Consider the following 13234-nt stretch of genomic DNA (forward strand, 5'->3'; position numbering starts at 1 on the left):
TTTTAGAAATTTAACAAATATGTAATATATGACAAAATCTTTATTTATGAACAAAACTCAATGAAATCTTCAACGCTTGTTAAATTTGTCATTTCAAATAAGAAAATGCAAAAAAAATTGAAAAGGTCAAAGGGCATCCCGCAATTCCCAAAAATAGGAATGAAAATCCCAAAAATGTGATTTTTTACATTTTTGCCCATAGGGTCCACATTTCTTTCAGGGCTGGGAAAATACTTTTGGAGTAAATAGAAAACATATTGAGGTTTCCAAAACTGCTTTCAGTTTTCTGATCCCAGCTTTGGGATTTTAGAACATGTCGCCCAAAGTTGAAGTTTTGATAAAAAATAGGTCATATTCGGCAGGACACAGTGGCAAAATTTTCAAAAAATAGGACAAGTTTTTTACGCCAAAGCGTTCTGCGTAAAGATACCTTTTAGATAATTATAATATTGTTATATGTTCTTAAAGAAAATTTTATTTAATTAATAAAAGAGTTAAGACACATTTTGGGCGAAAAAAAGGGCAAAAATCTAAAATTTTTTGAATTCTTAAATTAAAAACGTATATTTTTTTGGATCTGTAAATGATATTGATCTGAAATTTTTTGTATATTATTGGAAATTTTGTTGTCTAACTAACAAGAAAAAATTGAGTCCATTAGGTCAAAAATTACGCCCGGTATTCAAAAAAGGCGGACCAAGGTATGGTAAATTTTGTATTACTAAATTTTTAAATGCCTATAACTCGGATATTATAAGAGATAAGTAGTATGCCCAAGCATGTTTTTTCAAGATCTCGTCGAGCGCTTTCAGAAAATATAAAAATTTGGTATTTGGGTGAAAAACAAAAAAATGGCACGAGTTTAAAAATTTTACATGTCGTAGGTACCCTACTTTGAGCCGCCACAGCTCCGTCCCTGGGGCATCTGCGGGGTTCATCTTCAAAACTTAAACTCGAATACTCCTTGGCTACGCTCACGCCAAATTTTATCCCGATCGGATCAGCCGTTTAGAAATGCCAGATTTATTTCCAAAAAATTTCCATTCTGCCCCACTGTGGAGCTAAATGGTAGAATTCCATATAAAATATAGATGGATAAAATCTCTGTCGTCGAATATTTCGGGAAATTCGGTTGTTCAGCATTCATACTTGACAAAACACCAGTTAAAGGAAAATTTTAACCTTTGAAATGTGTATTTAGATTGTGGGACCCTTAAGGCAGAAAAATACGACAAAGCCGTAACACCATCGACCTTCAGAAACTCATTTGAGGAATTTATGTCAGATCATATTGACCTTCACTTCGACGAAAGTTCCCAAGTAAATTCAAAGCCAGCGAGCACTTCAAATCAACTACCAATGAAAATTGAGGATTCTGACACGGTCAATGACAGTGCAAATATTTAATATGACGACAAAATTACCAAACAGAGGAACCGTGGTCGTCCCAAAAAGAGGGAAAGAGGATACATAATAAAGATACAGAGGATATAACTGCAAATGACAGCACTGACGTTTCGGATGATTTCCTAGGTTTCAATGGCTTTGACGTTGAAGAGTACCAATTGGCGAATTTAATTCAGATTAACGACCAAAAAACTAGCATAGATGCACTCATAAAGGTGAAACTACACAACACGCGTTTCACGCGGCAGCGCGTTATAGGCTTTTGTCAAAAAAGTTAAAATAGTGTATTTTCATTTTACAAGTTATACACTATAGTTTGTAACTTGCAGCGCGAAAAGTTTGAAAAGCGTAAAACGCTTTGCCGCCTCAACGCGTGTTGTGTACTTCCTCCGTAATCGCCGAAGTTGAGGAATGGAGTAATGCAATGCTGAAAGAAAATAAAACTTTATTGAAAAATGAAACTTGGAAAATAGTTGAAAGACCAATTAGCAGAAAGGTTGTCGAATCAAAGTGAGCACTACGTACAAAATATAAAATTGATGGCACAACAGTGGAATGTAGAAAGGTAAGACTCGTCGCAAAGGGTTTGAACCAGTCGAACAATACAGTTTGGAGATCCATCAACTTGTTTTTGTTGGAGCCTATTTGAACGGTGTGATCGAAAAGGAAATTTACATGGAAATGCCCAACGACCTAGATGAGGTCTGAGCGAAAATGAGGCATCAGAATATGGTGGTAGAGTGTGCCTTCTCCAAAAGGCTATATATGGCCTCAAAGAATCTGGTAGGTTATGGTACGAAAAGTTGGGCAAAAAATTTAAAGAAATGGATATGACACATCACAATACGATTCATGTGTGTATATAAACAAGCGTAATAACAAAATTACATACAGTGTCTCTCATAAGTATTCGAATATAGCTATAATATAAAAAGAAACTAAATTTAATAACATATTTTGTATGCAAAATAAATTAATTTGTTAAATTCTCTAGACAGTCCTTAGCTTTGATATCACGCTTTTTAAAACTTTAAAAATTCACATTTACTTAAACTAATTTAGCTTTATTTAAAAATAGTCCATAAAATTACCTCACAAAAGTATACGAATTTTTTCTGTATTTCAAATTTGACTATATTATACGAAACACAAAAATTAGAATCGAATGTTTTTTTGCTTAAAATTTTTTTAATGGGTAACTATCAACCGAATGGATATATTTTTTACCATTTGGTCCACAATTTTGGGGCATTTGTACCATCTTTTCATATAATATCATTAAAATTACAATTTTTTACCATATTTGCCATTTTTCTCTTTTTCCAGAGATAAAACCAAAATTTAATATTGGGATTTAATAGATTACTTTAGGTATCTAAAAATAATAATCTTTGTTATAAGGATTTGTTTTTAAACATTCCATGATATATTTTTGGTATCGTTCTTCTGTTTCTAATTGAATTATATGGGATCTTAAGTCCCTTTTTGTACTATTAGAATCGATAATTTCCGACAAAGTTGGCTAGTATATATAATTGTAGATATTAGCTTTAATATATTTTAAATTTTCAAGACATGGTAGCGGTACAACTCCAAAACATGCCTTAACAAAACGTCATCATATACAGTAGATTTTAGTTTTTACTACTCATAACATTCACGATTATGTTGTCCACTACAACAACACTGTATGTAAAAATTTTTAGCTTATTTTGATCATAGTAGATAATATTTAAACAGATATCAATATTTTTGAGTTAGACCATAATGATATGGTGACATTCAGCCTAGAGGCTATTGGTTATACAAAGAATGATTCCACTATATTGAATGGTGTTTCTTCGAGGCATGTTTTGGAGTTTTAAACTTCACAATATATTGAAAACTTAAAATATATAACAGCTGATATCTAAAACAATATATAGAAGACAAGTTTCCCCGAAAATGTTTGACCCTAGTATTATAAAAATGGACTTGAATTCCAATAATTTGAATTAGCGATAGAAGAATGATTCAAAATACAGATTCTTGTAATAAAAAATATTATTTTTAGATACCCCAAGGTGTATATTAAATCCCAATAACAAATTTTGGTTTTATCTCTGGGAAAAAGGGGAAAAAAATACAAATATTGCTAAAAACCGCCATTTTAATAATATTACATAAAAATATGGTACAAATGACCCAAAATTTTGGACCAAATGGTCCAAAAATATATCCTTTCGGTTGATAGTTACCCCTTAAAACAATTTTTAGCAAAAAAACATCCGATTCTAATTTTTGTGTTTCATATAATATAGTCAAATATAAAATACATACTTTTATACTTTTGTGAGGTAAATTTATAGACTTTTTTTTAAATAAAGCTAAATTAATTTAAGTAAATGTGAATTTTTAAAGTTTTAATAAGCGTGATATCAAAGCTAAGGACTGTCTAGAGAATTTAGAATTAATTTATTAATTTTGTATACAAAATATGTTATTAAATGTGGTTTCTTTTCATATTATACCTAAATTCCAATACTTATGAGACCCACTGTAAATCTATATTTACGTTGATGACCTTGTGGTAGTATCAAGTAATCAAATATATTGAGGAGTTTGAAGATGGAATTGGCTAAAGCTCTCGAAATGAAAGACTTAGGACCGATTAAATTTTGTCTTGGAGTTATTTAGTCAATACATGAAATCAGGAATGATTTACATGCCGCAGTAATATATATTCAACACCAGCTGGAGAGATTCGGTATGCCCGAGTGTAAACCAGTAAGCTTTGCAAGGAGATGTGTCCCAAAGATGAAAATGAAAGACTCGAAGCAGGAAAATCACATGGCTGGATCCTTGATGTACTTGCCGTAATTTTTATTAGTATATAATTATAAAAATCGGAGCAGAATCGCCATAAATAAGTTACTATTATGTTTGCATATTATTAGTTGTTTTCAAGCTATAGTGTTCATTGCAATGATTTTTTCAAATTTTAATGTTTTTAACTCCGATGCATTGACTTCTGAAATGTCCGTTTATTAGAAATTTTCGTAAGGTCAAAGTTCATAATTATGAATATAATTTGGACTTCAAAGTTTAAAGGGCTTACAACTTTAAATTAATATCTTAAATATTTATGTTATGTGTCATATGATGCGATTGGAATCAAATAAAAGCTGAGAATCTATATATACTTCCTCCATTACTTATTTGACTCACTTAGACAAAAAATCTTAAAAATAATTAAACTTATCAAGTAAAGCTACTTTTCCGCATACACCGTAATCGGCACTGAAAACGAAAATCCATACATTTGCACCGAAAAAAAGTTCGTTTCAGAAACCGGCAATGAAAATTAGAAACGAAAAAACTGTCATTTGGGACCGAAACAAAAACAACTTCAAGTAGGTTGTTTTCGGTGCTGTAGAAACGAAATTATTTTGTTTATTTTTTATTTCGAATTAAATAAAAATCAAAATGAACAAAAAAAATTTTCTTTATTGGAAGAGGAAAAAATAATAGATTATGTCAAAACCAATGAAATTCTATTTAATGTGCGACATCCAAAATTCCGTGGAAAATATATTGTTTTAAATTTATTTTCTTAAAATGGTGAAATTGATTGTTCCTGCCACTCAACCGCCCCAATTCCATTGAAATAATCCCTAAATTTATCGCAAATTATCGATGCTTCATTATTTGGTCGGCCATCTGCTGATACATTTGTAATTGGAATCATATTATTAACTGACATTGTTAAATCCTTTACATTTCCAAAGCCGATTTTGGAGGGACATTAGATTCGCACATGTTTACCATCAATCGCTCCAAAATAATTCCTAAATTGAAAGGCCAACGATGCAAATGTTTCACCAGTAGCTAGATATGTAAATGCATAACAATATATTTTATTGAAATTTTATTAATTTTTTTGTAGTGTAAGCAGTGAAAAGAAAATGGGCAAATATGCGCGACTATTTTGTTCGGAACCAAACGAAAAAATCAACTGGAAAGCCTGCGACTGCTACAAAGCGAGATGAATAGTTGATGTTTCTTTTAGATACCCCCTCTTTGAAACAAAGGTAAATATATTTGTATTTTTAGAATTGCTAATATTCATTTTCTATAATTTTCAGAACTTTGACTAACATGCCATTAAGCCAAGCATCAATAACTTACGAGGTTTCACCAACCAACCAGGGACCATTATCAAGTGAAACCTATATTGATTAAAGCTCAGAAAGTCGTTCAAGTCACATAACATCATCATCTGTTTGTACGGATGGTAGGGCTAGTAGCCTTGATTTGGAAACTCCACAACGTAGACAAAACAAACGACGTGCCCCATCTTCCGATCCAACTACTGAACTACTTTACGAGCTTATTTCATTTCGCAAGCCAAGACCAGTGGATTTTTTGCAACAGAAAATAAGACCAAAGGACTATTTGGATCACTTTTTTGACTCACTTGCCAGTACGATGCGTTCATTTGCACCGATCTCAATTGCAAAATTAAAATTAAAAATGTCGCAGATTGTAGGTGTGGAGGAAGTTTTCTTGGCTCAAAAAGATCAATTAAATCAAGTCCACTGCATTCAAATATACGATGAAAACAATCAAATGTCTACAAATCTCTCAATCAAAACAAGCTTAAACGCCTCAACAAACGACCAAACTGTCCATAATACAAATGCAAATAATTTGCCGGAAGAGGAAGTCAGAAACAACAATGATTCTATTTAACCATTCTAATATTGGCCACATTTTTATCAATTTTCATTTAATAAAAACCCCTTTCTTACCTTAAGGTAATGCATAATTTGTGTCTTGGTGTAATTAACATACAGGTTTTAGGTATTTCTTCCAAATGAGATTTCACAATATTCAGCACGGATTCAAAAAGATAAGGACTTAAACGAAAATATTCTTTAAATTTCGTATCATCATCCATCAAATATCGATCAACCAAGTTATTGTGTGCACCTTCCCTAGACCGGTTTTTGTACATTACGTGAATCTTTTTTCTTTTTTTCTTGCTTTCAATATAACAGCAATAACACATCTTCTTCGTGTTGATGCTGTACCATGTGATAGGCAGCAATTCGATAATTTGCTTCGTTAATTTCATCGACACTATAATTTTCCATATTTTTCCATAATTCTTCAATATACTTTTCGATGCACAATTTTCCACTTCCAAATGACAATTTAAACAAGTAAGAGTGCAATATTCGGCTGTGCCGAATCATATATACCAACACCATAGTGTATTTTAAACATATTAGTTTAATAAATTTTAAATTTTTTCCCGTTTGTATGTTTGGATGGAATGCTGTTGGCATCATTGAGTTGTGTATTTTGTTTTAAATTTTTTTTGTGAATTCTGTTCGTATATTTGGATGTAGGTTGGGTTTATTGCGTTGTTTATTTTGTTTTTGTTATTCTGTGTTTTTTGTTATGTATGTTTAGATGTCTATTGGTTTAGATGCCTTGTGCATTTTGTTTTTTATTTCGTTTAGCATTGTTGTTGATTTTGTTTTGCTTTTGGTGTAATATTAATGTAGTCGGGAAAAATTTATAAAACTAATATGTATGTTTAAAATACACTATGGTGAAGGGTATGAAGATTCGGTACAGCCGAATATAGCACTCTTACTTGTTTTTAGTTTATTTTCTTTTAAATTGATTGTAAAGAAAATTATGGTGAAAAATAAAAGAAAGTCAATTTCAAATTGATTATGAAGAAAATTATGGTGAAAAATAAAAGAAAGTCAATTTACAAATTAAAATAAAAAAATCTACAAATAAATTGTGTATTTTGTAAAAAATGAATTTTAAAAAGTTTCTAAAAGTTAATACATTTAAAACTAAAATGTTTTAGTTTTTCAGACTTTAATATATTTTTAAATAACACTTTGAATTAATACAAAATCACATAATGTAAAGTACCTTAAAGCGTGGGGGTAGGGTCAATTATAGACCGATCCTCACAAAAGTTAGTAGAGATTTTGGTTCACAAAAAACTGGCTTGTGCCGAATTTAAATTCACATAAGTCTTTTTTATGCAGAATTTCATCGTTATATTAGTATTTTAAAACCAGTTATGACTGTTTTCGGAGTGTCATGGCGACTATGCGAAAACGTGGGCCGATTTTGCATATTTTCATTCCAAACAAATCTTATCAAAAGAGAAAATCTATGCAAAATTTTAACTCTCCAGATCCTACCGTATGTTCCCTATCATGATTTCAACAAAAACAGACGGACGGATGATTATGGCTAGATCATCTTAAATTCTTATAAGGCCCAGAATTTATATACTTATTTGGGTCTTAAGCAAATATTTCGTTGTGTTAACGTCAACGGAGTGACAAAAGCAATGTACCACACATCCTTTTTGATGGTGGGTATAAGAAGAGTATAACATTCGAAACAAACATTTTCAACTATATTTTTCACTTTCGATACAAACATATTTATAACATTTTTGTGACAAATTCTCTTTATGATTATATTTTTTTAATCCCGATAAATTGAAATAAATAATATTAGTTTGAAGCTGAGGTTCTTAGTTTCATTTGACATTAAAATTATTATTTATAAATTATATATTTTTTATATAAATTTGGAATACCATTTTTTGAAATCGTATTGATTTCAAATTTTAATATCCTTTTACAAGGACACAAGATAAAAAAACTTAGTACACAGTAGATATCTGCATGAGTGTGTTAAAAATGCCTTACAAAAAGTAGTTGATCAACTTTACACTAGAATACAACTGCAAACAAATACAAAAGAAACAGAGACAATAGAGTTAAAAGTGAAAAATAAATCGGAATAATATATGATCTGCTTCAATACAACTTATGATTGATTTTATAGAATTTGTGTTTATTTAAACAAAACGCTTTGTTACAAAAATAAAATACAATAAGTACAATTAAGAGTTTACTTTTAATCGACAAAAATGCAAATAGTCTATGACAATTAATTTCTTTACTTTTTTTTGCATGCCATAATTTGTAAAAAAGAATGCTTTGTTGAATGCTTTCAAACAACTACATATATACATTTTTTTGTATATTTTACGCCCTTGTAAAAAAGTTCGTTTATAAAGCAATACTGTTTGTACGTGAAAGTTCGAACTGATCACACTGATTACGCGTAGATTCCGAGATGTTTTTGCTATCATTTGCCAAATAATATCAATCTTTATACAATTCTCAACATGTAATATTTCGTTACTATAGCGAGTTTCACTCTTGGTAGTATATTTAATACTCTATTATATTTACACCGATTTTTTGCATAAAGCGTGAGCCCCTTTTGTTGATTGTTGTAAACTACATATGTAAAACAGCTGATTTTTGTTATTACTCAAAAAATAAATTCAATATAAAGTTTAAAAGATTATCACAAAATCCTTGAAAGAGTTTTAAAATATCTTAACACAACTAGATTTAAGTAATTATTACAATTTATATTACCATTTGCTTGACACATTCTTGCCGTTTCTCAAAATCAAATTACCAGAAGATATTTTAACTTGTTTTCTTTGACTTTGTTGAGGAAATGGTTGTTAAAGCATAAAATATGTTTACGTTCTGCCTCCAACTTTATAATTTCAATTAAAAAAACTACATTAGAACATCAAAAGGCTATTGCATCCTCGCTGCGGAACAACTGGATATATACACGGCCAAATATTGTCAGCTTTAAATATGTAATTTCCATTAAAAGCACTTCATTAGACCATTCACGGCTATTACCAAATACTGTCTTGTCTACAGCTGTATCAACAAAAAATATTTTTTCCTAAAATATACAAAGACTCTGCTTTTTTGAGAAACTGCTTCACATTTTTAATATTTTTCCTTTCTGAGATATTCCAAGAACATTTATTTTTGACCATGTCTTATTTTTTCACTTTTTTTGTAAATTTACATTTTTTAATTATCATTTTATGTTATTGGCTGTATGCCGATCAGCTGTTTATTTTGATGGTAAATCTACCAGGCTTATATACACTCAAACCTCGTTTTATGCGATTAATTCGTTTCGCAAAAAAACGCATAATTCGAATTCGCACAACGTCTCACAGTGTCTCAAGTGGGAATCGAATCCACCACCTCCGGTCTACCAGACTAGAACACTAACCACTATCCTACCTTAATGAAATGAGAATGGCCTCATTGCCATAATTATCGTTACAAATTGTGAAAAGAATGAGTTGCCAACAATTCCTCAAAATTAAAAAATGAAATAAATCCCTAAACATATTTTTGGGGAGTTATTTCATTATATTACTTTTATATCACGAAATAAAAAAATATATGTCTGATAGGATTTTCTCCTCTGAGGTATATTGGACACCAGCTTCGCTAACAATACACTCTCCGTGTATCAAGAGCGTTAGGCTTTAGGCTAGCTATTTAGGAAATCTTTACTAAGAGAAGCCGGTGTTGGACATATTATAGAGTAGTAATGCCTTGAGTCCGATCGTAGACCGGCTACTTAGAAAGTATTTATTAAGCGAAGCCGTTGTTGGACATACCATTGAAAAGAAAGTCCTTGAGTCCGGGCGCAGACCGTCTATTGAGAACTCCTTTATAAAGTGATTAATCTGAAATGTATTAAACTTTGGAATGCCACTCGAAAGTATACGTGAAATTTAGAAATGTCACTATACAACTGAATTTTATTACATTTCATTTGGGAACTAAACTTTATTATATTCATTTATGAACTGAATTACATTTGTTCAAGTTCGATTTATGGTTAACACTTGTTTTAATAACATATGCAAATACTATTTTTGCAACGTTAGAATCTTATTAAGCTCCGCTTTATTTACAACTTTGTTGGAAAATTCTAACGAATAAACCGTTAACGGTACCTAAATATTGTTTGCCATCAACTTACGTTTTGTAAATTAAAAAACACTTCTTTTCTGATCGTCAACATAAGCACTACGTGCTCTTGGCGTTATTGGTTCTACGAGGTAAAAAAAATAAGATTTTATTTTCATAAAATCTTGGGAAATTGTTGTGGCGCTGAACAATATTTTTTAAATAAAAAAAAATCTAATAAATTTGATATATGAAAAAACTGAAATAGGCAATAATAACGTAATGGTTTTATTTAATTTCTTACATGGAAATAAAGTCATATGGTTATATTTCTCATTTTATTGAGATATAAGGCCATATGGCTTTATAACACTGCACCACATAGCAGTACAGTGAATTAAGTATGTACACTGAAAAAAATCCACGCTTAATATATACGAAAAATCGTTCGTTGTTTCGCACTACGAAATTCTTTAGTACGAAATATTTTAGTATAATGCAAAATATTCTTGAAAAAATTAATTTACATAAATTGAAAAAAGGGAATTTTGAATATATATATGGTAAAATTTACGAAATATTATTTTATTCAAACATTTTTGGTCATTTTAAAATAAATTTTCTAATTTTAGTTCAAAATTATTCTCCACACGAATTTTCAAATTTTTTTTGTGAAAATAATTCAAGAATAATATTATACATTTCTTAAATTTTATAAAAATGTTGTAGTTTTATTTAATCATAATATAATTAATATCATTATGTTTAATTTCGATAAAATTTAAGAAAAAAAATATTACGAAAGGTTTTCGTACTTTTATTTTGTATTATACACGAAATTTTTGTAAATATTACGAAAATAGAAGTTACGAAATTTTTTTCGTAAAGTTGAGCATGGATTATTTTCAGTGTACAAGTATGTACAATGTACTCATGCAGATGTTTAGTAAATAGAGTTAATAATAATGGTCTACAGTTTACTGTACACATAGATTTTTTCATGTGTGAAGATGACTGTTGCAGGGTTTACTAAGAGTATTATTCATAAAAACAGATTTTTGTGACTTTTAGCTAAAATTAGTAAGAAAAATTGTGCCATTGGGTTAAAAATATTATTATTATGAAAAATCATTGCAATTACATTAAGATATAGAAAATTCTGAATATATTATAAATACGGAAGTTTTTGATTGACCTAAAATATGTCATTAATTAAAAATTTACATACACTGTTTAATAGTCCTTCCAACCATGATGTTCCGGTGTCGTGTGCCGTGTTAACAACATCGATAATTTGATTAATTTTTCGCAGAATACCATGCTGTAAAGAAGTTTATATTAATTAATAAAAATCGCAAGTCTATATATTCATTTAAGCATAGTTATATATATATATACTGAAATTTTGTTGTAACATTACATTACCAAACGATAAAATTGGGAAGAAATATAATTTATACAAAAATAAATTCGTTTAACAAATTTTATTACAATTGCTATCAATCATTCCGCTTTCAGAAATTAAATATATACTATACTATTTAAAGTACTTAGCAATAATTTTTATGTTGTACATCTGTTAAAAAGTTTAGTTTAGTTTAAAAGGGTTGTATATCAATGTATACATCCACCTGGAGACCCAAAGGTCCGGGTGGAACAAATCTTGTCCGTCCTTCCGTTAATCTTTTTATAGGAACTTCTTAGTTAAAGCACTTGTTGTACTTTATTTAAAAATTCAATTTTTATGAAATTTGGTGGGAGTGAATTAAGTCCACAAAATTAAATTTTAAATTGAAAGTGAAATTGCAACTTCTAGACCAATTTAAAATTTTGAATAAACAGATGCTGTGATAATAAGTCGGAATTCTGAAATAAACCAAACATAGCTAGCCTTTTTTTAAATGAAATCTTTATTAACAACCGAGCTCATAGAGCCATATATTGGTGGGAGTGAATTAAGTCCACAAAATTAAATTTCAAATTGAAAGTGAAATTGCAACTTCTAGACCAATTTAAAATTTTGAATAAACAGATGCTGTGATAATAAGTCGGAATTCTGAAATAAACCAAACATAGCTAGCCTTTTTTTTAATGAAATCTTTATTAACAACCGAGCTCATAGAGCCATATATGGTTGACAATTCTACAATCCATTTCTTCTGCGAATGGGGATGATTGCCTTTAAAGAGGTAAATAGCCTTGAAGTTATGGATGCAATGCTCGCATTCGCTTCACGGTATTATAATTAGTCAAATATACCCCATAAAGTCTCTTAAGTCATATTTCGAAAGTAATCTTCAAATCTGTGCATAACATGGGAAAATTTTTTCAATATAAAAACTGTTTTCCAAAAAGTCCTATGTGGAGTTTTTTTTGAATTGTGCTAAAGCGCGTAAAATATTGATTAATTTTTCAAAATAAATATATTAGTAAACGAATCCGCGAAGAGGCATATTTTTCTAAAGTATCGCCATAGTACAAATAAATTAAAAATTGGGACGATATGTATATTAGGGATATAACTATAGACATTTGTTGCATATATGCAAAAATTTTTAATTAAGGGATGTCAAATAGTATATTTGAGTTAAAAAAAAGTCCAGAGATATAGGTAGTGATGAGTCGCTATATGACAAAAGTATATGAGAACCCTTACATTTTTTTTGGTGTATCACTGTGAAATTATTTACCCAAAACCAAAATTAACATTTTCTTAGTATTTTTTATGTCCAGCTTTTTTTTGTTTTGTCCAGCTTTTTGCGAATCGGAATCTGGTAACCCTATTCCCAATACATATTTCTGACACTTTAAAAGCTAAATCAAATGTATATAGCTTTAGAACAAACAAAAATCACTTTTTAAGGACAAAAACAGTACTGTTTTCCGTTTTTCATAATTTCTCCCTTTTTTTTTACTAATTTTGGCCAAACTTTCACAACGGAACTTTGCTAATAAAAATTTCTTACTTTTACTTTCACTTTATAAAA

At 29.7% G+C, this 13234-nt stretch overlaps 1 protein-coding gene across 1 annotated transcript in view; it reads right to left on the bottom strand.

The window, feature by feature from the left end:
• LOC111684819 (nipped-B protein) overlaps positions 1-13234 on the bottom strand; it is a 193100-nt gene that overhangs the window by 114740 nt on the left and 65126 nt on the right. The window contains exon 12 of the mRNA XM_046956292.1: positions 11476-11568. Within this exon, the coding sequence (XP_046812248.1) occupies positions 11476-11568 (93 nt within the window). The remainder of the gene's footprint in view (positions 1-11475; positions 11569-13234) is intronic.

The sequence above is a fragment of the Lucilia cuprina genome, chromosome 2 (assembly GCF_022045245.1).
Source record: "Lucilia cuprina isolate Lc7/37 chromosome 2, ASM2204524v1, whole genome shotgun sequence".
NCBI classification, from domain to species: Eukaryota; Metazoa; Arthropoda; class Insecta; order Diptera; family Calliphoridae; genus Lucilia; species Lucilia cuprina.